This window comes from Ischnura elegans, chromosome 12, assembly GCF_921293095.1.
Source record: "Ischnura elegans chromosome 12, ioIscEleg1.1, whole genome shotgun sequence".
Classification (NCBI taxonomy): domain Eukaryota; kingdom Metazoa; phylum Arthropoda; class Insecta; order Odonata; family Coenagrionidae; genus Ischnura; species Ischnura elegans.
Window position 1 is genome coordinate 65,808,181 of NC_060257.1, and position 27,010 is coordinate 65,835,190.

The window sequence follows — 27,010 nt, forward strand, 5'->3', positions numbered from 1 at the left end:
ATAATAATAATAATAATATATCCCTCAGAAAGCCGTAAAACTCACCATTTTGAACCGATTATCTTAAAATCCCGCAATTTAATAATCTTGCACCTACCGCTTATCCTAGTGGGTATTCCATACCACCACACACCCCGGTGTTAGTTGCACCTAAACCCCCCCCCAGCCTTAATTCCTGGCTGGGCCCCTGGTAGGAGACCTAAATACACAAGGAGCTGCGCGCACTACTCGTGTGTCTGACGACACCGCTTGGTGTGCCAATGGTTGCGTTCAGAGCTACAATAAAAATGCCAACGGATTAAGCGTTGATTTATCATCAAAGTTAACAATTTATTGACATCAATGTTGAAGATTACATGCTAGCCAAAAAACAAGCCAGCGTCACTTCGAAATTCCTCATATATGATGGCTGTTAAAAGATACCACAAGGGCTTGAATGGATTGGGCGACTATGTGGATAAATAAAGTTTCAGTTTTAACCCCTTAAAACCCATATGTTTTCCGTGAATTTTATTTTAATATTTGTAGTTAGGTTACGTAAATATAATCATTAGAATACGTTAATGCAACTTTATTCAAATTTCCCTTACACATGTAGATTTTACATCATGTTGCTTCAGAGCAACATTCGGCCGCTAGGGAACTTTTTCAGATTTGTCCGCTGTAAATTAGTATCTCATTCAAACTTAATACTTTCAAGATGTAACTATTGTTAACTATTCACATCATTAAATATTTTATTTTTTACCATTAAATTAATTTACCAAGAATATTATACGTATTAAATATTTATTTCAAATGTAAACTTTTTAGATGCCTGAAGTGCATTATTTGCACTGATGCAGGAGTAAAATGCACTGAGCAACAAGATATTGATCAATAAAAGCTTTTCTACAACACCATCGAACTAAGGCAACATTAATATTGTTTTAACTTCGCCAGTTTGAATTTTGTCTTTCAGATGACTTGAGAATAATCTTAGAGGACAGAGGACAACTGCACATTCTATTACAGCAAATTGTGCGTAGGCATAGGTAATATTCATTTTTCCTTAAGAGCTATTGCTAGTTTAAGGGAGGAAAACCAATTATCGAAGTATACTTTGAAAATTTGATATTCCGACGACTCATTAATGAGAGCCATTACAATGTCGCACGAAAACTTCAATCGGACGTCTTCTCAGGTTCCCTTCCCAGTACATATTTCGAAGTTGTGCCTACTGAGCATGAATCCCTACTGGCCAGATCTCATAAAAACTTAGAAACCCTAGGTTTAAGGCTTGCCTAACATATAATATTGTTTACATTGGCTCTTCCCCTTGATAGGATTTGTTTGCTCATCAATGGAATGTCACTCTTCGAGGGGTGTTTGCTGCATGTTGTACTATGGTATTCAAAAGAGACCTCAATTTATACAATTTGTCATACTTATGATGATTCTTGGGATTTTGATGCTTGTTATTCGAGAAATTTCAATACTCATCACCTCAATTGAAGTCGATGGAGTCGTTGCTGTACTCAGATATGTTGCTATAACCGAGCACTTTTAGGATGTCAGTAATGTATTTCTCCTTTTGCAGACGTCTGCTTTTCACGTTTACTCAATAAGACTAAAAATCCGGAATTACAAATTGTACCGGATTTACCTATCGTTCCTTGAAGACCCGTTGTTGCTTTGAAGCAACAGAAACTTCGAATCAAATTTAAAGGTAATAGACATCGTGTCACCAGCCTACATCTTTTGTGATAGTTAAATTCAAGCATTTATTTTAATAATACATTGCGTAAAATATGATTGAACGATATTCGATGACAAAAACACCTTTCTAACTACAAGGATTTCAGGGAAAATTTTCAATCGTTCCGCAAACCTCATTTCATTGTTCCCTGTTAAATCGAGGTTTGCACAAAGCATCATCATGTGACGTAAATATTAACTCCGAAGATACAGGTTTCAAGCAACATTAAAGCTGCCTTAATATCATTCATTCTCCATGAATTTCAGGTCCTTAAAATATATGTTGCTTCAAAGCAACACTGGGTGTTAAAGAGTTAAGATGAGTATTGATAAGATGATAGTATGAGTTAAGAAACGTCGGCCGAGATGGAGTTGGAGAACCTGACCCGGTGGAAATCCTGTGTAGCCTTCCACAATAATAAAATTGTTCTAAATTTACTGGTTTAATTTTTACTTCAAAACGGTGGTTACTTTCTAGATTACCCTACACGGGGACGTGGTCCAATTAATATGAAGAGGAGGAGAATAATTTGTTCTTCAGAAATTTTGCAATGGCGTATCGTATCTCTTCTGACTTATATCGTCATTTGTGGTTGGTCGGGTTTTGATGACCGTATTCATTGACCATGACAGGCCCGCCCTGCGATCCTGCGGAAGGAATTTTCGGGGTCTTCACCGGGTGAAGTAATCGGTTGACTCATCGGCCCTGATGAAGATGCGAGAGTTGAGAATCGAAACGTTGGCCATGTAAAACTTGACTCGTTAAAGAATTCGAGGAGGATTCCTTCAACCCTTATTTAGGTAACTTAACCAACTTTGTTCCAATATATTATCAGTAACTAAATACGCAATATTGGGACTGTCGTCCGTATGAACAAATTGATATTTCCTATCTTGTAGTAAAACGTCCCGGATAATTTCACTTAAGTGGGTAATCGTAATGCCTACCCACAGGACACTCGAGTTTTTGACGTAATTTTTGTTGAGGAGGGTATACCGGATAAGTTAGGATTTTATCGCGATTTTTTATTTTACCGCGTTTTATTATACTCGCTTGTTTTTCTTTCCGGGAATATCTTGCGACTCAATTTTCGACCACTTCCTGATTAGTTCGAGCGCAGAAATTTTCAGGATAGCTCAGAACGGAGGACAAACCACTTTTCCTTTACTTTTATTACGATCGGAACAGTATCTCGAGTAATATTCAGAAAAGAAAACTAAATATGGAGTTCCAAGTATGGCCACTAAAATTTAATGGAGGCGCTGCAATCACAATGTGCGCAATGAAATATCTATTTATTTTGATTTTGCTTTTATCTTTAACAGATTTACCATTCCTTTTATAATTTACCCTGAAATTTGCATATTGCTTCGTGGAATTTCCGACTTCGCGCATAACTTCTGGTGTCTCCATGTGCCATTCAACAAATGAATAAACAAAGTTTGCCAGGAAACTATACCAAATTCAAGGAGGAAATTATAAAAATTGAATTTAGAGGTGAAAAGATTAAAAACAAAATAGAAAAAGAGGAACTACATACTAACAACACAGCATGTTAAGACATCAATTTCAGGGCATCAAGACGAATTTAGTTGCAAGATGCACTGTTAAATTAGAATACATTACGAAACTCTTGACGGCTCTCGTTAAAATACTTGCATTAGTTCTAGATTCTACTCGGTTTCGCTAAGATATTGAATCGTGAAGTCTGATATGCATTGACCGGAAAGTATTTAATATATAGTCTAACATGCGCATCACGTTTTTACATTTTGATTCTGAAATTTGTTTTAACTTTCACATCAATCACATCTGAAAATTTCAATAATTTTAATTGCTGTAGGCCGTAATTTTGTCTTCTTTTGAATAAAACGTGGTCTTTCATAAAAATGCTATTTTATATACACTAATATAGTTTTTATTCCCATGAAATGAACTTCGTTTATCGGTCGCTATTTTAATTTTAAATAAATATTTTACCCATCCAAGAATATTGCTGCTGGTGAATTCAATTCTTTACTCTTCTCTAGGGCAAGCAGTACATCTTTTTCAAGCGTAATACGCCGTCTTACTTGTTAATCCTCCAAGAGTACTCCAGTATCTAATCTATCTTTGATTACGCAAACAGGTTTTGTGAAAGAGCCAAAGAGATAAGAGGCAATCTTTGAACATTCGATGGAAGAACTCGATCGACAATTATCGGTCCCTTGCGAAACGCACCTTGAGCACATCCCAATCTTCGTCTCGAGGAGGGGTTTTAATCTTAGTGGAACAATGAATATGGCGGACAGCGTTCAACGATTGCCACATCGACCAAACGAAGCGCGTCTTATCACCGCGACTCGGCGCGAGGATGGCTTATCTTATCCGTATCCAAGACTGCAATTCGATATAAGAATCCACGTAGCGTTCGTAAGGAGGTGAGAAGTGGACCGAACTGTCAAGGAGCAAGTCGCACTCGTGAGTCATGGCTTCCAGCCTTCAGGCGCGCATAACCTGTAACCATCTTCCGTAGCAAAGGAGAAGAATACGGCGTCCACGGTCCTTCGTCGCGTCGGTCTCCTCTTCGCAAACTCGCGATTCCTTGTATCTGCAGAACGTTCATCTCTCGTTATATCGGCAATGCGCCGTCCTTCATGTTATTTGCAACTTTCATTTTGAATTCTTCTTCCTCTTTTTCGTAAAACCACACCCCGCATAATGTCCTTTTCAGACCACCCATTTGATGGATACATTTCGCTAGAATCACAAAATCTTTGTTGTCTTCCGCAAATATTTCCGTCCATACTCAATAGGTTCGTGTGCGTTGAATCCCTTTGAGATAACTTTCGTGACCAAGCGCCGATTTTCTTGAAATGCATTGGCGGGTCAAAATCAATCGCCACGATGAGGATTATCTTTGGATTGAGATGCCATTCATTCGCCCCAGACAATTGCTAGGTTGCAGTAGTATGTCCACCTAAATTAAACCTCTAAATATGTTTTAGATCTAACGAAAAACCAAGAGGAAGCCCAATAGCATAACATAGGAGGGAGATTTCTGTTGTTACCTCCGTCCAATTTTAAACGGCTCTCAAAATTGTCCGCGGCTCTGTGATGAATGAAGCGAACTACTTTTTTTCCAACATTTGTACTAAAATTTTTGTAATTGCGAGTAACTACTTCGGGTTTTTATGAATTTAATAGTCCTCGTCTTCATTTATACTAATTTCGTTTAAATCTACCAATCATACCTAATTCCTCCGTGAAACGCGGATCGCTTTTTCCGTCTGCAATGCGAGTTGGAACTTTTGAAAACCTATTTGAAATGGAAATGTGGTGGTTGACAACAAATTTATGGGCCGGCTTAAGGATCCTCTTTTGTAATGTTACACTCCAGTCCACTGCAACAACTTCATTTCGTGATTTTTCCATGTGGCTAATTCCCAGAGATAAGTTGGTCAGCCTGGAGAAAGCCTACACCACGGTGCGAATCAACTTTGAATTATCTAGTTCATTAACATGGGGCGATACCTTTTTAGTTTGGTAGAAACGTGGGGTTCGGATAGAATGTCGTCAGTTGGAATGGACTGCCTTGTTTGGTTTTCTGCCTCCAATTCCTCGACTTCTGTCTGCACGCGTGTGGAGTAAAAATCGGATGGTTCTTAAACGTGCTGTATCATTCATTGATTTCTTTATCCGATGCTCTCACGTTTGCGCTCGGTTATTATTTCCGGAACTCTCACGATTAATTCTTGATGAAGTGTTTTTTGTGGGCACTTTTCCAGAAGTTTTTAGAATAAAATTGCAGTGTTTCTCATTAATTCCCATCAGTACATAGGAGACATTTATTTTCCAGGAGGTTTTATTTTAGTAGTCCGCATTTATGTAGGGAAGACCGTAATAACTAAATATAATGTCACCGATCGGTGACAAAACTCGTGTCCTCAGTTCCCTACTACCTATGAATAGGGCTTTTTAGGGATGAAAAAACTTGCATCCTCTTTAGTACACGATCCATGATGCATCGGACCGCAGAAGTGGACCAGGGGTTCGCTCTAGTAAATATTACTCTGTTCTGAATCAAAGGTTACCTCGGAGTATGGATCGTCTTGAAGACAATGCATTAGAAGTTTAGCTTCCGGTACCTTGTTTGCCTCAAGGTAAATGTTTCGAATTTTCAATCATGCGCACGCATCCCAGTTCTCGACAGCAATTTGTAGACTTGGCAACTTTGCAGCACAGCCTATTATCTTTTCATCGCACGGTCGAATGAAAAACGTCCGCCCTCTTAGAGGAACACTAGGTCATTCTTCTCTGTCGTCCTTTCCCAGTATACGAAATTCGCAGATTTAAGGAAGACCCACGCGTCGTGTTTTCGCCAGTTCGTCCCCGTTTACCAAGAAAAACGTCCGTTGATGTCCACCGACATCCTTGGGCCTCAACAGTATCATCATCCTGGTGACTAAGCATTTTCTCGACCCCAAAGAAGGACTACCGCAGACAAATAAGTACATAAACCAAGAAGCCAGATGGGGATGCCAAGCAGTTGGAGATGCGAAAACAACTATGGTGATAAGGTGAAAAGCTCGGGCTATTTTTTTCTACTTTGAATTTAAGATGCATTATCAATGCCATAACAAAACTTCCTGTTAACTCTTTCCCCCCACTAGGGGCTTCATTTAACGCACAGTAACTACTCTAAGTAAATTTGCAATATTTTTATTTTGAAGTTTGTAATTTTATCATTGCCACAAATACTTCCTGATAATTTATTGCCCCACAGAAGGAGCTTCATTGAACGCACAGTACTTGAAGTACATTTGAAGTAAACTCAGATACACTTAGACGAAATTAAATCAAGTTTTTCTGATAACAAATTCGTTAAGAAATTTGAAAGATAAAAAAAATTCATGAAATTATAAAATATGTAATACTTTTACATCATAATTCATATTATTTATTATGGGAAATAATATTTTTCTCTGTTGTAATATTACTCTTGATACCTCAATTAAATTAATATATGAAATTATTTTCATCTACACCTAGTAATAATTCTGTACATTTATCGTTTGAGACTATAATAGGTTTAGGCTACTTCTAAGTTTGTAATCTACCACCTTTACCCTTATTTCGATTTTTGTTCAATCCTGTGTTGAGTTGGTTCCATCATACCAAGTAGGCACGTCGTATTTGACTAGATTATGCTGACATTTTATTTCACATTTGGCAAGACAGTTGTTACAATATTAAGCAATTCGGAGAGCACTTGATGCTTATAAATTTCACTTTAAATTTAAATTTCTCGGTATCATGCTTCGCAAAGTGTTGACAGTATATCCTCGTTCACAACAACTTAAATTGACTCATCGTAACAACGCAGTTGGATGCTGAAGAAGAGCGTGTACTAGTTAACAATAAGTGAATACCGTATCTCGACTACAGTCGGTGTCAAAATGATGTGCCTCTGTACTTTGCAAATTTATATCTGGGCTCCAATGCATGCCAAAATAATGAATAATACTTCATTTTATAAAATATTTTATTTTCATTTTATCTATAACTCGAAAATACATGATTTACGTGTAGTATGAATTATATATTGGCATTTATAGAGAGCCATGGAAAATGCACCGGAGCGAACGAGTGTTGCGTTGCCACATCTTGCACGCAAAAGTTAGTTTCCCCGGTAACCGGCACTGGCCCGGCGCGGCCCCGCTTGACAACATGGCTTTTATAGAAATTATTAAAATTCACAAGTGTCAAAATTTTTATGGATTATGAGTCATAAAAAAATTAACAATGAATTAGGAATTGTTTCCTTCAAATAATTTTTTTTTCTTTCGGGGTAAACTGTAGGACTAGATAATGTTTAAGCATTTTCCTTATTTTACGACTAAATATGCGTTCTAAAAAAACTCAAAAGCCATTTAATTAATCTTAATTAATGTTTGCAACTAATTTTAGAAGTTTGATGTTGTATACGTAGTAGTTTTCTCCAGGTTGAGTTACAAAGTTCATGAAGTTGACGAAACGGATAATTTTACTGTGCGCGTAGTTATTTTTCGCTCTAGCGTGTCTACATTTTGGAATTTTTCATATGATAAAAAATAAATCAGAATAAAAATTAAAATTTCCTCTAAAATGACGCATTATTCTTTATTATGGCATACACTGCAGCCCAGATACGCGAAGTACAGCGGCAGGTCAGTTTGACGCCTTTGAGCATTGCATTCATTTGGAAAAGTTCAACTTTCTCAATGAATACATGCAAAGGCAAGGGATGATCGACAGTGAATAACCCGTTTTACATATTTTTCTGTTGATTTCACAAATGTCACGTCATCGGTGCTGTGATTTTCCTTATCAGTCTGGGCCGTGCTAAAGCTAAACTAATCAAAGTTATGATCTTATGGCTGCTGCTGAATTAGTGGCTTTGTTCCTGTCATACATTGAATTTTAATTTATTACTTCATTTTTATTTGTTACGTCTGTATCAAATTATTCTCCATTATATACGCGATAATATGACCTTTCGAATGAGTATTGATAAGAGTAAATTGGAATAAAATAGGAGCTGTCATTTCAAAACAGATGGCTTGCTCAAATGTCAAAATAAATTTGAGAAGTTACATCAGCATCATATCCATCTGAATTAATATTTTTCATTGCCTATCACATTTACGATTGTTATTACGCGTTAGACTGAGTTGTTGTAATATGAAGCACTTTAGAAGTCGATAACACATTTCTCATAATTCTCAAAATCTGCCTAGCTAAAGCGTTAGCTTTAAGACTATGAAAGGTATCAAAAATATTAAAACTAAAAAAGTATCCTTTTTAACGCAAAGGTTATATATATTTTTTATTTCTATGGCAAAAAAATAACCGAGATACAGGCGCTCGAAATTATTAATTTATCCAGAGGAAAACCCACGAGTTATTAACGAGTCAAATACACTTCCTCTACGTGCTAAACTCTTTGTTGGGGCGATCGCTCACACCACATTTTAATATACGTACAGACACATTACTGATCAATGTTGAGGAGTTGGGTATAAATTTATCCCGGGTACGAAAATCGTTTTTTCCATTGGTTGCTGTTACACGTGTATATCATCATACCTGCTTTGCCCCTTTACCTAAAAACCCTACCATATGACCATGAATTCCAGGTTTCCAACTTCACTGCTCCTTCCCTCTCTTTCCTTAAAAACACCGGGTGGCCTATTAATCATACATATTTATTCATAGTAAATATGATAGGAAATAATATTTGTCCTCGTTATAATACTACCCTTGATACCTAAAATGATTAATCACACCTACTAGAAGCTATTAGCCTTAGTATATGTATAGCATATGTGTTCACGGAAGATAAGGAACCACCTCTGTGTCACTATTGAGATGCCCCTAAGAGCCAGCGAAGTATCCTGACGGAATGCCATTAATACTTGCAGTTTCCACTTAAACACGACGTAAATGGAGCATGGGAAACCTCTTACACTATTCCGCGTGACTCCCAAGTGATCGCCTTTTTAAGGAAATAACTTTTTTTTTTATAATCCCAGAATAACTCTTTAAAATAGTCATTCTCATTAAAATCAAACTTATAAAGATTTGCGTAGGGTACTTTATTTAATACCTGAACGCTGAACAGTGACAAGTGACCCTGGCTGTCGACGCATCCTAACAAATAAATTATACTACACTTTCACTTGAATATTTATTTAAATTTAATAGACAGCACAATATCTTTGTATCATTTCAAGAAACTGTTCAACGACATCCCTCCAGAATAAGTTAACTTTTCTTGCCACCCTTCCCATATAATACTGCCTGTGTATATTGCCATTTTTGGCCGTTTTCAATTTTCTATTGCAGAGGCTTTTGTTGTTAATAAAAATATGCTTCTCACCATTTTTACTCATGCTTTCATTTTTTGTCTTTCTACTAATAATAATACGTCATTACATACCATTTCTGTATGACCCAATGTTTCACGTATAAATATTGATTTTTTTCAGATAATGATTGAAATTTTACGTACCACACCAGGGATATGTTATTTATAAATAATGAAACTTTTACCGTCCCAAAAACAGTTGTTAGTTCCACCTTGACTCAATAAAAAATTGACCTTTCGGGTTAAAGATTTTGATCAAAATATCTTGATTAGTGTACATGAACCTCAAAATAAATAATACCTCGTCTCCGTTTAGTAGCTCACAGGCCTTTTTACGGCCCTTATTCAAATTATTCAAAATTCGACGGAAACATATTTATGGATGTGGCTAACTTCACCCTGATTTGAAGTTTCTGTTTCCCGATATTGATGATTTCACTTAGTCCCTAAAACTCGTCTTTTCATTAATATTGTTTTTTTTATCTTTTGGGTGAATCATGGAATGAATATTGGAACTTATCTATGTTGGTGGTGGTTCTCGGGTATTGCTGTGTAGAAAACATTTTCACTAAACGTTTCACTCCTCCTACTGGGAGCGTTATCAAGGGAATGATAAAAAACTATAATACAACATAGATAAAAAAAGCTGTGAAAATCTTGGAACTTTTTTTGGAAAAATTAAAAAAGTTGCAATCCACATGAATATCACAAATAATAATTCCTTCATAGCAAAAACACTTACACCCATATCAATACTAATACCTCACGAGCCAATTACTTTGTTGAGGTGAGATAAGAATAATGGTTATCTTTAAGTTAATATTTTCATACTACTCTAATTTTGATATTTTTTACAAAAACATGATTAGCCAGAGGCAGTATTCACTAAAACGACATAACACTTAAAAGCAGTACTCTAAAGAGATGCCTTTTCTTCCATCGATTTTTATTTGCATTCGTTTTAAAGTGTGGAGGTCGATTGCTACACGTCACGCGACGCATAATTTGCATGCGTCAGCTTAAATATTGAACATCTTGTACATGCTAGTGCAAGTACATCGCTAGGACCAAGTCTAGCATGTGCGCAACGCCGTAGCCAGAAAATATTTTCGGGAGGGGGTGGGGGTTTATGGAATAGTAGACAAACCTAAAATATACATATTTATTATGAACCCTTAAAGGAAAATATAAAAATATTATTATAAAATTGAATTTAGCCTTCTAGCTTTTTTTTGCAGCGACCAATTTGAATTAAATCCTCGGTGTCGATGTCAATTCTGCGGTCCCTCAGGAGGCTCATAAGTCACTCACCTCTCTACTAATTCACAGCACTATTATTTCACACACTGCACTACAACTACGCACACTGCACCTACAAATTCGCTTGAATAATTATTGACTTAAGCCGCATTGGACTACTAGATGTCCCTGCGTCGCTATATAATATAGTCGTGTGAGCACCAAGCGAGCATAAAGTATCTATTTAATTTTTTTCTTTTCTGGGGGGGATCAATCCCCCTTGATCCCCCCCTTGGCTACGGCCTTGCATGTGCGTCCACATATCCTGAGTCGAACGCACTAAACCCCATCTCTGCAACATTTGGTACGAATGAGATAGATCCTAAAGTGTGACCGCGAAAAATGCTGACAGACTGACACGCTAAAAACTTAACCAGCATTGACACAGTCAAACGTTTTAAACGACCACCGCCTGAAAAATGGTCGTCATGTAGCATGACCGTTTGACATTGTTGGAGAGGTCTGGATAGGTTGCACTTTTTTAGTTTACGTCATTCTAAATGACTGAATGGCTATTAGTTGCTTGCTACATCGAATAAAATAAATGAATGACTATATTGGGAACATATAACAAACTAGTGAACTGTTCAAAGTTGTTTGCACCGACATGGTTGGATAGGTCTTGATAAGTGGTATTTTTTTCAGTAAACGTAATTCAAAACGACTGAATGGCTATTGGTCAATTGCTTTATAGAATAAATGGCTATAATGAAAACATATCAATAACAGACTAGTGAACTGTCAAAAGTTGTTAGAACCGAGTTTTGTTTTTCAAAGATTTTTTTTACCGATTCCCGAATTTTTTTAATGTACAGCAATTTGATTTTTTTGACTTTTTTCACTCGCGGAAGAGAGTTAAATGTCCTGCAAAGTCTTTTTTGGGGTTTTCAGCTGGTCTTTTTGTTTTCCTGGGGTCTATATGCCATATTAAATCAATAATGTCTTGGAGTGAAGGTATTGCCAAAAATTGAATGCAATTTTTACCAACATTTTACTACATATTATAGCCTTCTTAACAACTTGATAGAGGTATAATAACGTTTTTTTAGAAATAATTTATAGTATAATAAAAAAATAAATTCTTTTTTATCGATATCAAGTGTATTAGTTTTCCTTTTAGTTGTACTTCATTATTCTATAAATTATTATAAAAACATTGTCATAAAACTTAATTTTATTTATGTATATTAATATAATATTACCACTATCATTTCAATAGCCCCCCCTCGGGTGTCCAATCTACGCTAGATAGAATGGTAATTTGTTCAGACCCCCACCACTGCTGGCATTTTAACCCCCACTTAGCCCCCCTTGGCCCTTTCCCGTATCTGCCACTGAACTAAACTGTTATTGATTATAATTTATTGCGGAATCGAACCTAAACATGTGCCTCGTTATTTGTTTCCCTCCAAATCCAAACGAAGCATTTTCGTGTTGTTTCAGTTGCCATCACTGTTTAAAATATGTTAATTGCTTTCAGAAAACCTCGCAATCTTTAAAATGGAGCTGTCATTCCTGGAGGATCTCCTAGAAGTGAAGTACGCCGCGTGCGGAGGGCGGGTCGTGCTTCCGCGTGACGCATGGGAACGCCTGAAGGAGAGCACTGACGCTGATGGGACCACCTTGCTGATGAAGGCGGCGCGAGATGGCTCCAGGGAATGCGTTGAGCTCCTACTCTTGTGCGGTGTCGACGTCAACGAGGAACGACGTTGCGACGGCGCTCCACAAAGAGCTATCGAGTTTGCCATCGACAGAGGTCACTGTAGCATTGTAAAAATTCTCCTCCAATGGGACTCTATCCTTCCCGACCCCTTATCAATGGCGCTTTGTGACAAGCTACACTCAATCGAAGAAGTGGACGAGACCGTTCGAAAACTCGTCTCGGAAAGAAACGAGCTTCACGAGAGAGTCAGGAGTGGAGATCTGCTTGGGATCGAGAAAATTCTTAGTGACCTGGATGATCAAAACCGTTCTGGTCCCAGGTACTGGGTCGACGAAAATGGAAGCTCTTTGCTGTACGCTGCGGCTTGTAACCTAAAGCACGACATTTGGGCCCTGCTTAAATCAAAAAAATTCGATTACTTGGAGCGTGAGATAGGAAAAATTAACATGATGTTTGGAGACGGTGATTTTAGGTTTCAATTCGACCGTGCCATGGAAAGATATTTCACCGTAGTGGACGATTGCCACGTCTACAAGTTGCTTTCGAAGACAAAGGTGCGTGGTGGATGTGATGAGGCAGAATTGAAAATTCAGAACATTTATCATGACGCTAACAAGGTGCCGGAAGCTAGGCTCCTGATGCAGTGTCTGCAAGACGATCCTTACTTCGAGGTGATCTTTGATCTAGAACGCAGTGATATAACGTGCGTGTACTCTTGGTCCACTTCTGCGGTTAGGGGCGTAATGGATGCGAAGCTTAAGCGGGTGTATGCGTCTACAGCGCTAGAAACTCACACCCACGTAGTGAGCAACTTCGTACACGAGTTATGCCATCGAGTTCTGGACATTGTCTTCATGAACCGTGGCCTCCCTTATAAAAATACCGACTGCGAAAATAAAATTGCTTACCATGAGATTGCCTCCAACATATTATTGAGTAAAAACTTGAGATATTGCAATGAAGTAATAAAACTAGTGAAATTGTACCCAGAGAAAACACAACATCAAGAATTGATCGTGAGAGTACCTGAAATACTAACCAAGCATAAACTTGAGGGCATGGGTAGTGAAAATCCTTGGATGAACCAGAATGAGGAGAACCTTGCCAACTTTTATTCATTGCGCGTAGAGCCAGAAATAAGGAGATTAATTGCAGCAAATCAAGTGAGACATTTCATTCCAACTGTGGGCCTTTTTTCTCATCCTGAATTGCTATCAAAGCACAAGAAAAATTACGCCCACGTTGCTGAAATGGAGATGCCCAAATTTAGTTCGCATCACGGGGTGGGATTTCTCCAGGTATCTAATTTAACACTGGGAGTTAACCATTTGGAAAAATCGTGTAAAAACCTCGTCGCTGTGGACTGGAGCGTTTTCGCCAAATCTGAGACGTATTTCGAGACTCATTTGATGAGAGGAAATTTCCCCAACCTTGCAATTGTCTGGGACGAAGAAATGGGGTCATCATTCTGCGAAGACCCTGGATGGTGCAGAAAGTCCTGCCCAGCGAATAGATTTCAAAAACATAAGCAGTACGTCGTCTTGCTTATCCCAAAAGACTTCAACGCGCACCATTATCACGCACCTATTGAGTACAGGTGGGAGCATCTATCGGAGGAGACTAAGTCCTGGGTTTTATGTAGACATGTGAACTTTCAGGGCAGGGACGTCGTTCTTAAAGATGTGATAAAGGGCGCAATAGGAAACAAGCAAGGAGATGCTGCAATGAACACCTTAGTTGACGAGCAGGACGTGTCATGGCTGATCGACCGGGACACTTTAACGTTCGGTGGTCAGTTGGAATCCGAATTGGCGAAAAGCAGACACAACTTACTGAGACAAAATCCTCAGAGCTTTATCCCTCGAAGAATTACTGTGCGACCCATTGACTTCAAAGATGTGAAACGGAGGGCCAGTGATGCCGTATTCATCTTCAACGCCAGGGAAGGATGTTTGAGAGAACAGGGTATTAACAATGCGCGACCATGGAACGGTGCAAGTGTACCAGATGAAGGGATACGGTACTTCCTTCTGAACGATGAGCTTATGCAATCAACACAGCTCGCTTACTGCGAAGAAATGTGCAATGAACTGAGGGATTTGTCTACTTCACGGGACTGTTGGCAGTTTGCGCACTTCTATCGATACCAGTTTAATAATTTTACCCACGTTTACTCTCAGCGAGTCTACGACCAACGTTGTCTTTTGGTTGCCGATGACCCTGGAAGTGGCAAATCTGTGCTTGTAAATACAAAAGCCGCGGAGGAGAAGGTGAATAATCCAGAGAGATGGATAGAAGTCGTGCAGTTGACAGAACGTGAAGATATAATTGCCACATGGAGTGGTAATTACGTCACTCAAAGTGGAAAAGTTGAGGATTTTCTGCATCGTCTGATCAGCAAAAAAGCCCGTACCGACGAGGACGTCCCAATGGTAAAGAAAATTTTCAAAATCTCATGCCAAGTCGTGGAGAAGGTGACCATTTACTTTGATGGGTTCGACGAAATATGCCCAGTGTACAAAGAATACTTTTCTTCGTTCCTTGAAGCGCTACTAAAAAACACGAGCGTCTCCTTCATGGTGACGACGAGAAGCCAAGAGCGAGCTGACTTGGAAGATCGACTGACCACCTTCGCTTACGCACTTGTTCCCTTCGACAAGGAGGAGCAAGTGCTGTTCATTAACCGCGAGTGGAATGCCATGCTAAATTCCATGCCAAAAACGGAAAGAGAAGATAAATTTAGAGCCATCGCCGAAAAATACGAATCTTGCGGTTATTTTTTAGAAGGTTATCAGGTATTTCAACATGAAGAAGGGTATGATATGCTTCACCATTGTGCAGTAGAAGGTGTGGGATCGAGCCAGCATACAGATTTCAGAAGAGTACACTTCGACTTTAAGATGGCAGCAGAGATGTTGATAGAGAACGGAAAGTCCCTCATTGAAAAGGAAGGATATTTTTCAGAAATCCCCCTCCATACTTGGATGCTAGCAGACTTTTCCTTTCAGCACGACTTGTTTTTCGAGAATTCGGTGAGCATCACATTTCTTTACCATCAGTTTGTCGACAAAAAAATAGATTTATATCGTTCTGAGAAGGCAAAAGCCAACAGACTTGTGGCCGGGACCAGCATGAATGAGCGCTTCGTCTCGTCGATGTGGCAGATCTTGAAGAAGTTCTCTGTATTCTTCTTCCTCCAAGACAAAAACTGCCAACCACAAAGCGAAGAGATCCGTGACATGCTGAGGGTTGGTCTGGTAGTGGAGAGAGAATTTTCAATCGAATTCATTCATCGAACGTTTGGAGAGTACCTCTTATCGCTCTGGCTCGTCGAGGAAAAGGATGACCTCAGCGTGATGAAGATTCTACTGGATCAAGTACTCTTACAAGACCAGTTTGCTAATGTGCGGAAGTTTCTTGATGGATTACTGCTATCTGAGGGTGATATTATGCGAGGGGAAAACAGAAAACCAGCAAATATTAATTTTCATCCTAAAGGGCACAAGTTTGTAGCATCTATAAGAAATTGCTTCTTGACGGCAATTTCAGAATGTTGAAAAGGAATTATGGCATTTCTGGTGAAATTATCTGAGGAGTTTCGCGCTGTTGTTATGTTTGGTGAGGCTGATGATGATCTGAAATTATTTGATAAATTGAGTAACAGGGTACCTTATTCCAACAGCCGAAATTCGTTCACCCTCTGTGGTGCTCTCATATATGAATTAGAAAAGGTAAACTGTGTCAAATTAATCCAAAATCTCCTTGTAATCGCCGAATCAAACTGCCTTATGAACGATTTGGGATATTTAATATCAAAAGAGGGGCTTTGGTGGACTGGTATTTACGTCAACAGACTTTGGGAAGAAGACGATGGATTGGAAATTTTTCACTGGATATTTAATTTCTTCTTAGAGCATAAGAAATCCCTCAAGAAGCCATTGAGAAAATATTTAATGTGTAAGAAAAGTGTGTTGTTCTTTGACTATGCTTCTAGTCATGATTTCAGCCTTCTGGAAAAGCTAATGGAAACGATTCTTGTCAAGAATGATTTCCGGAAGTTACTCGCCCCATCTTTGCTAGATATACATTACAAAAGTAACAATAATTTGGTTTCTGCTTGGACCAGTGTTGTCTCAAATGGAAGCCTATCAGGCGTAAAGCGTGTGTGGAAGTTCTTGGAAAGCAAGCTCGCCCAGGGAAAAATGAGAAAGACTTTTCTACGAAGGAAAGATGACTGTGGTCGGAATGGTCTTTTCGCTGCACTTTCCAACTCCTTGGCACCCTACATTGTTAATTATGTGTGGGACTTAATAAAAAGGGATTTCAGCACAGAAGAATGCAAGAAACTGATATTTGAGAGCTTTCTAGGTGTACTTGAAACTATGCGTTTTCAGTGGTGCACTGACCCCTTCATGAATTGGCTATCCCTTGCCTTAGATAACGGTTTTCTACAATTGAGTCAAGTAGAGGCTCTTCTGCTCAATAAAAATGCATTGGGAGATCAATACTTAGAGAATATCAATTTCCGATTCTCACCATTCAGCTTACACAAAATGCAGGTGATATTAGGAAACGCTTTCACTGATGAACCAGGAAAATCATGGAGTCATGGTATCCTTGAATGGATGGAAGGTCAATATGCCTGGTTAGCACCTTCGTGTTTTGGCTTCATGAGGAAATACTCGCTTCCTCTCACTAGTTCGATGATCCATGGCGAATTTGAGATAATCTTGCCGCACCTAATGGCCACAGGTTTACTCAATGACGTTACGTTGGACTTAGATTATAGTATTCGCGGCATCAGTGATGAAACGGGGTCCAGTATTCCAGGTTATTTTTTGTTGGAATATTTGATCCTTCTGTGGAGACAAATGGAACTGGAATCAAAACATTTTACGGTGGATGATCTGGTCGCCAGAGTGAAAAATGAGTGGCTTCAAATGTACGAGAACTTCCCTGTGTTTAGAGTAAAGTCAGGATATAATAATATTGAAACCAAATGCTTCATCATTCCGTATTTCTTTTCCGTGCTTCTGAATTTCCTCTCGAAGGAAAAGGTGTCGGAAATCCTCATTCATGGAGACGAGAACAATGAATCCGCATTCTGCGTTGCACTGAGCGACAACTGGTTACTACCCTGTGACACCATGTCATTCTTGGCTTTGTATGACGTCGCTCGAATTTGCATGGGGGAGGAGGCGTTGTGTAGGATACACTCCCTTTCAGATGGGCAGGAGGACAAAATTCTAAGCACCATCCTTCGCACTCAAGAAGGAAGTCTCTTCGAGAAGCCACTTATGTTTATTAATGATAGCCACATGAGTAATACGACAGATAATATGACAGACGATCATTCAGAGATGTACTCGTTATTGTCATCTTTTCACGATTGCTGTTCGTCAGGAGCAATAAGAAATATTTGGTCTTACAGGTTTGATAGTTTTTCAAGAAGGGTTTCTCACTGTCTATCATCCTCTGTGTCATCCTCAACTTCACGTGCATCTACTGTTTCTTCTTCAAGTTCCTATTCTTCTCACGTGTCCAGTTCGGACCAAATAGACACTGCACTGTGAGTTTTGATAATAGTCTACAACGAAAAATATCTGGTCATGTGGGTTAATTTGTATCTACTGTTGACATGTCATAACTATATAAATATAACTAAACATTTTCAAACCCTCAATGGGAGGATTTTCAATATTTATATTTGGTTAACAATATTGGTTTCTAATTAAATCAAAGAAAGAGTGTACTAAAGGGACAACAATACTGCTTACATATACGGGCAATATTAAAGAAAGGAGGTCACAATATTCGCAAGTTAATGAGAATTTTTCTTGTTTGCTGTGATTGTGTCTTGATAAAATTATTTTGGTATGAATTTTGAGATGATATTTTTCCAGGTGATGTATAAACCAGTCTAAGACAATACTAAAAAAATATTTTTGCTGTACTCAGATTCTCCATGTTAACCACTGAAAAACTTAATTTACTAAGTAAAAAATTTCATATTGCTATGAGCATTTTCAGGGAAAAAGAAATCCCAGGTGATATTGTATTTTGTGCTTAATGGGCTTGCTATAGGTAAAGTTAATTGGAACCATGTCTTATGCTACCATTTTCAATTTCATTTTTTGCTGTGATTTGTACTTTTATCAAGGAAAAACAAGCTTTGTGTCAAGTGTGATCATATCATTAGTGTGTGTTTTAAGTTTTTCTTCTGGTAAAGTTCTTAAATTTGAAGAGAGACAACTGTTTAAGGTTGTATGTAATTCATTTTAAATGGAAAAAGTGAAATATAGTTATGAAAAAAAGTTAACATTTACTGTAAATGGTCAGCTGCATATATGTATGCCGTTGGTTAAAATTATTGCCAGAATAGCAAAGGAACTATCACGGGAGAGAAAGCTATAGAATTTTTTTTCTTAAATATTATGAAGCCCATCTTGTTCATATATATTTCCATAGAAATTTGTGACAATTTTATCCAGTGGACTTCGACTTTGAAAACAGTTTCGAAGGATTTTTGAGCATTAAGTTGTGTGCTTTTATATCAATATGTGAATGAAAGGTGCTCTTTACCTCACAGTTTTTGTTCAGGCTGAAATAGTCATTTGTTCCAAAATTTTATTTATTATTTGAAAATATTGTAAATCTGAATTAAAAATAAAATAATTATACTTCAAATATATTAGACGAAAAAATCATTTGCATACACCATCACAAGGATATAAAATGCCGACCGGTCAAAATGACAACTGCCAGCACTTTAAGGGATGAGAAAAAGACAGCGCATTTACTGTTTAAAGTAAAGACCACCGTAAATACATTACAAGGGGTCTACAAAGCTGTTCTAAAAGCGTGGGCTTGGAAGGAAACAGGTCAAAAGCTGGACTCACCCTGCCACATGAGAAGAGACGATTATAAATTTGAATTAAGTTCAAGAAGCAGAAAATGGATATTTTGAAAACGAAACCCTTCTTGCATAGAGTAATTAAGGAGTGGAACCACCAACCAGAAGATAATATTCAGATATTCACCGAAAATACTAATTTAATACTTATTTGATGTTTTTGTGATTTATGTGGGAGAGTTGTAAATTTGATTATTTGGTTAGAACTTCATTTGCTAGAAGCATAGTAATCGAATTTATGTATAATTTGGAACCTATTTTGTTCCCTATCACATTTGGGTTCCTGAGGAAACACTCGCTGCCTCTCACTGGCATTCATGTCAAATTTGAAAGACTTTCACCACACCTAATGGCTACAGTTTTAGTTGAAAAAACTACTATGGGCTTAGATGATAGTATACGAGACTTCAGGGATGAGATAAGGTACAGTAATTCAACTCATTTTATTGTCAATATATATGGCAATTCTATGGAGACACGTGGAACTGGAACGATAACATTTTTCGGCAGAAGACCTTGTGGCCTGTGTGAAGAAAGAGAGGCTTATAGCATACGAGATTTTGTGTGTTTTCTGTCCCTTTTTTATGATTCAAGGCTTTTCATTCATATCTTAAATAATAACAATTTATTTGCTCCCAAATTTTTGATTGTACAAACTGGTAATAGCTAAGGAGAGGGAGCATTGAGTGGTCTCTATGGTCACAATACAAGAATTAAGCCACCGGCAAATGACAAAAATATAAGTCACAAAAATGAATGCAGTGACTATTACAATGAGTATTGTTGCAATTCAATAAAATCAAAATAAATGCTCAATTTTTTGGGGAAAAAGCGTTTCTGGCAATTTTTTACATTTTATTGGAGATTTTTTTCATTTCAGTGGGAAATGGAGTAAGTACATAGTATTCCTAGAGAATGGAATAATCCAATCGATTTAAATTTTAAGTGCAACCACCTTGTGGTTTTTTTTCAAATATTCTGTCTTTTATGCCCCACTTTCAACGATAATGTTTATTATTATTTCAAGCTTTAAGAAAATCTATTTAAAACAAAATGCCATAGCTCCATTGTTTGGCAAGACAGAATAATCTATAAATAATACAACTACTTTGTATCAAGTCGGATAATTATTATTACCTTAATGATTCTATTTACTTACATTCATTTCTCATTTTGAATTAAGTGAAAGAACATTTATTTCCATTTACTTTCAAAATGGATATTTATTCACTATTTATCTGATTGTAGAATTAGAAGCTATTTCAAATTTTCCAATATTTTTAATTGAAAAAAAAATTCAAGAACTAATGAAACAGTTAGCCGAAAAGCCATTAATAATGTCATAATGGATTTTTCGTAAAAACTAATCATGCACTTTATTTCTTCAATGTTAAAATTATTTAAAACAAATTAGTCCCAATGCGATAATCTGACAAAATATTATGAATATTTTGTCAGATTAGCGCAATATAGGGTTTAATATACTAAAGTTGAACATCAAAAATTCCACGCAGTAAAAATAGTTTTAAGGGCAAATCAGAAAAGGAACAGCAAATCACAGGCTTCCGTAAAAGATATATAAGAAAATATGTTCAAAAGAAAAATGCTTAAAAACAAGTTAGCCACATTGCGCTAATCTGATAAAATATTCGGAGTTAACTCTTCATTTTGCCATCCTACCTTGTCCTGATATCACGAAGTTTATGTCCTAGCACAAATTATTATTTTCTATTTGTTTTTTAAATGAATTTCCAGTCACTGCCATTCACCATTTATCTCATTGTAAAATTAAAAGCATTATTTAAAATTCATATTATTTTTAATGGACAAGAAATTTCCAGAAGTAATGCAACAATTTCACAATGATCGGTCAAGATTGTTGTTACGAATTGTCCTTAAAAAAGCATCATGCGCATAATTTGTAATGTAAAAGTAATTAAACCAAATTGACGCAAGTGCGCTAATCGCATAAAATATTCTAAGTAAACTCTTCATCTTGCCAAACTACCTTGTTCTGATGCCCAGAAAGCTATGTCCTGGCATACTGTATTATTATGTAGTTCCACTACATAGTTATTCACTTCCTCTTTTGCTTGAACTCTCTTTTAATGTTTTTAACGCTTTGTGTGCCATGGACGTAATATTACGTCCTGCTAATCCTTCTGAGGATTGCCATGGACGTAATATTACATCTTTCCATTTAATTGGCTTTGTATGCGTAAAGCCGTAATATTTCGTCCGTGATACTTTCCCAGTTCACTGCTTAGGGGTTCTGTTTTTTCAAAAATCAACTGCTCGATAGGAAAAGAGTTCAATTTATGTTTTGAGGATGAATAGTCCTCTGTAGCTACCGGCATCCTCATCTTAGGCCACTTAGTGTGAAAACTCTTTGGGCCAATGGACCGTTCGTTGAGGGTGCATTGACCCTTCTTGTCATCCAGGATTTATAAAGCTTCGCTTGGAACAATGCTTTTTTATGATTTCCATGCTTTAAATAGTTCAAATTGAGCGTATTAAAAAAATTATTATGCATGCTATGGCGGTACATCATATGTTGCAACTTTTTTATTTTTCAAAAACAGTAGGTTCTCATTTTTAAATTATATATTTAAAAATTAGCAATAAATGTTATTCAACTCATTCATAAAGAAGAGAAAAGTCCATTTTTATTGAAATGAACATCGATATAAATATATTTTTAATGCTAATGTTTAAAAAAATATACGAATATAGTAAAAAATGGCTGGATTTTTTAGTAGGGCTTTAAATTTAGCAGCCGGCACTCAAAAGTGTTAACTTTGTCCTTCGATTTCCCATAGTTAAGTTTAATTTGATTGTTGACTTGAACATAGATACGCCAGAAGTTGTGTGAGAAGACGAAAATTCAGCAGCAGTTATGCAGCAAAATACAATTTTCAAGGCAAATCATGAAAATAAACGGTGAATTATTATATTTCTTCTATTTAAGATAAACAACCGAAATTCCACGCAGTCAAAATAGTTTAAGGGCAAATCAGAAAAGAACAGCAAATCACAGGCTTCCGTAAAAGATAAAAAACAAAATATGATCTAAAGAAAAATGCTTATTGAGAGTCTCGATCCAAGACCCTCCCCCACACCCACAGCAAGTGCATTTTCTAACAACTACACTATGACACAAGTTGTTGTAGATACGTTCTAAAGTCAGTTAAATACAGCTATAATAATTGCAGCGCCTGCATATTGGTGACTATTTTTTGAACTACAGATATGATTTTTATTCCTCAATATTATATGAAATACTTTTCAGATCGAGGTAAAAGAGTAAAAAAATTTCATTGTCATCAAGTTCAGACCTAACCTGAATATTTCAGCGCCCTAGGTAATGGAGAAGTGGTCGAAATTTGAGTTGCAAAATTTTCCCAGGTGGACAAACAAGAAAGCGAGTATAATAAAACGTGGTAATAAAAAATAAATGTATTATTAATTTATCATTGTAAAAAAAACCTGGTCATATTTGGTTGATAATAAGAGTTTAGATGAGAAAAGGTTCCGATTGGAATGAGAATTAATTGTGTATATGTGGGACAAAGTTTTTGACATTTTAGAAAGTTGTTAGAATCATACAATGCAACTTTAGAGAAATGCGTGCATTCAAAAATCACTATTACAAAATCTATATGATTAAAATCGGTTCATCATTAGAGTTTTAATGAGCAAAAATTTACATTGGAATGAGAATTATTTATGTGCAGGACAATGTACTTCATATCTTAGAAAATCGTTAGAATGAAGCATTGAAACTTTAGATGAATTCATGTATTAATTAATTCATCATTTTAAAACATATCTTATCAAAATCTATTGACAATTACTTAGAGGTTTTATGAGCAAAGCTTAAAAATGGCAAGTGAAGTTTGGTGTATTTGGGGGTCAAAATTTGTGATATTTTATAAAGTTATTGAAATGATACAATGAAATTTTAGACAAATGCGTGTAATATTTTAATTATTATTTCAAAATGTGTCTTGTGAAAATCGATTCAGAATTTTAGTTGTTATGAGCAAAAGTAAAAAATGGCCAGTGAATTGCGGGTAATGTTCGTTTGATTTTAGATAGTTGTTGAAATGACGCAATGCATGCATTAATTAATAATTTTTAAATGCATATAATAAAAATCGGTGAACAATGAGTTTTTTTAGCAAGTGAAGTTTGGGTGTGTGTGCGGGTCAATATTTGAGATATTTTAGAAAGTTGTTAGAATCATGCAATGCAACTTTAGAGAAAAAATTTATCTTTTTAAATACATAGAATCAAAATCAGATGACAATGTGAGTTTTTACGAGCAACAGTTCAAATTGGCATGAGAATTATTTATGTGCGGGGGAAAAAGTATTCGATTAGGTGGTTTACAACATAAAGCATCACCTTGAGAAAAAGTCTCTCCAGGGATGTCGACTGCAGGGATTGAGGAACGACCTACTGGCTGCTTCAAAACGGTGCTATGCTACCATAGCAAACAATTTAACTGCTGCTTGTGAAACACTTATTCATCCATTTTTCAAGCAAAAACCATTCCAGAGTCCTGAGTGCCTCACTGCAGCTAGACAGTGGTTGGTTGAGGAGATGGTTCAGTTGTGCTTGAAAGACTGTTAAAACTGAGGTTGTGAGTTATGAAGTGAAAGAAGGTAGGGCCAATAATGACAACAACGTTGAGAGCCTGGGGGACCTTTATCTATTATAATATTTCAATAATGGGGGATAATATTTCAATAAAAAATTTTAAAGCAAAACCTAGAGTAAGCACCAGGGGATACTGATGTATGTGACATAATAGCTGATCATTGATTATTTGGACGATTTTACCAGAAAGTGTCAATTTCAAGTCTCTCTAGCTCTGTAATGAAACTGCTTGAATTCAACCAAATACCTACCTTGAACTTGTTTTTTTAGGTATATTTGTTTAACACTTTTATGAAGTTATTACATAATTTTATCATGTACTGCTTTGTTAAAATACATATATGTACATTAAATCTCATTTCCCTGCCATGTCCCTATATCACATAATCAGATATAAGTCCAAAAATATTGAATGTGTAGCCGTTTTTGCACTAGTAGTATATTTAATTCATGATTCATAAATTATAAATATTATTATTACAGTATTCTACCGATTAAGGTAGGTTTCCATGGAGTACTAAAGAAGTGATCTGGGAGCCTCCCTTTCCTTCCAGCGGTACCTTCTTCAATTCACTGTAAGGCCTACTCCCTTTCAATCTATCTAAAAATCCTATTCTATTACCATTATGTAGTCTATTTGATATCTCCCAACATACCCTGGACTTTTCCAAGTGTACATTCGCCCTTTATGATGTGAACCACGTGTTTGTGATGAATAACTTGTTTCTCCTGCAAAATTCTACTGCTTTCTCTACCCTGTCGTTCCGAATTCCTAATCCAAATTCTCCTATTTCGTTTCCATCCCTCCCTTCCCTGACTGAACCATTCCAGTCCCCCATCACTACCAGATTTTTCTTACCCGGTGTGTCTCTAATTATTTCCTCGAGCTGTTCATACACCTCATCTACTTCTTCCTCCCTGTGATTGCTAGTGGGCATGTAAACTTGGACCATCACAAGGTTGGTGGGCCACGCCTCCATTTCTACCACCAGAATCCTATCGCTTACCTGGTCTATACCCACCACATGCTTACCCATCTTCCGGTTTAATACTAAAGCTACCCCTCGCTGGCTTTCCTCCCTTCCACTTTATAAAACCCTATACCCATCACTCCAATAGTCCCCCCCATCCCTCCACCTCACCTCGCATAATCCTAAGATATCTATCCTCCCTTTATCCATTTCCCTTTTGATATTTTCTAACTTCCCCGCCCTCATCATAGTCCTTACATTCCATGTCCCTACATTTATAGCCGACTTCTTCTTCTCCATCTTCTTTGTCTTCTTTTCTTCTCTTCATTTATGCTGCTGCTGATGATGATGATAAGTCTCTGCAAGGATTTCGCATGTTGACGACCCCGATGACCTTGCCGACCTCGCTGCCGTGCCCGACACCCACCCTTTGCGGATGGGTCCCGGGCGATGAGATTCCGAGGCTCATTTGGTTGTACTCCATGTTTTCAGGGAAGAGATAGTTGGTAGGGTTTCCCACTTCCATCCCAACAGTGTTTTTCACGTAACACCATCACATGGACTACCTTTCGTCTGGCTCCTACCCTTCCACCTATCTGGCATGGGTGGCCCTACCAGGAATAATTTAGAATTAATCCCACCAGTGTAGCTCTAAGGGTCATAGGTACGCACAAGCCTTTCCACCATGACAAGGTTGTAGTCCAAGGGAAAGGTTATAAATATTACTAATTTCATATTCCCAATTTTTTGTTAACATCTTTAGTTATAAAAAAAAATTATTTGCAAGGTCCCTCTGGGAATTATCATTCCCCTGTGCACATTTGAATTTCCCGCTCAAAGAAGAAGAATCTTCATTTAGTGGTGTTTGGGGGGATTACTGTTGTATGGCTTGTGGTCTAAAACTGTAACTCCACAAGTGGCCATTTTGACAAAATTTTTGGATTTAATTTTGTCGAAGAAATGCTGTGATTGTTTTTATTGTCTCATTCCCCTGTCAACAACAATCAGGTAATGGTACATAGATAATTATTTTCTCTAATAATTATTTATTGCAGTTATGTACATCTGTTTATTGTCATATGTTACAGGGTTCTATCTGTTTCCAGTGTGTCTAAATTTAGCCCTAGTAGCAATTGATATCTATAAAATATCCATACAATATCTATAATATCCAATTTTCATCCAACAATATTGCTTAGATATCCACATAATATCTGAAGTTGCCACCAAATGCCATCTATATAATATCCAACTTGGATATTACCTAATATCTAATTTTCATCCAACAATACTGAATAAACATCCACATAATATCGAAGTTGCCACCAAAAGCCATCCATAGAATATCCAACTTGGATATTAATCTGATATCTAATTCTTATGCATCGTGGATATTAACCAGATTGGGGTCCCCATCCTCCTCATAGGGAATTCCCCTGGCTTTCATTCCCCTGCCAAAAACGTGTAAGGGGAATGAGACTTTGTGTTTCATTATCATGTTTTGACCATGGTGTTGTGGAGCTTTTACTATCCTCTAGGCCTAGTTTCAAACAGTCTATAACATATATTTTGGGCATAAGAGGTTTGGGCCAAGTTAATGCAAGTGATGATATAAGAAAAATAAACTGTATGTGCTATAAACTTATATTAACAAGTGCTGTAAGCTTACTAGTTTGCAAGAAGTGATCTGGTCAAAGAAATTTATGTTTAGATATACTTCAAATATTAGCCTATATAACACTACTAATAGGTTAAGGATGTTTCATGGGCTATTATAAAAGAGAATATTCTATGGAGACAACTGAAGCGGCCTGTGGGAAAATGATGAAGAAAAGGAAAAAAAATATGGTTTGATGAAGAGTTTGAGGTCAAGGTA

The 27,010-nt window shown here is 37.0% G+C and overlaps 1 protein-coding gene across 1 annotated transcript; it reads left to right on the top strand.

The window, feature by feature from the left end:
* The first annotated feature begins 4,176 nt into the window (after window positions 1–4,176).
* LOC124168931 lies at window positions 4,177–19,279 on the top strand. Its single transcript, XM_046547341.1, has 3 exons — window positions 4,177–5,880; window positions 6,052–6,297; window positions 12,406–19,279. The coding sequence occupies exon 3, from the start codon at window positions 12,426–12,428 to the stop codon at window positions 16,143–16,145; it is 3,720 nt and encodes a 1,239-aa protein (XP_046403297.1). The 5' UTR covers window positions 4,177–5,880; window positions 6,052–6,297; window positions 12,406–12,425; the 3' UTR covers window positions 16,146–19,279.
* Window positions 19,280–27,010: the final 7,731 nt, after the last annotated feature.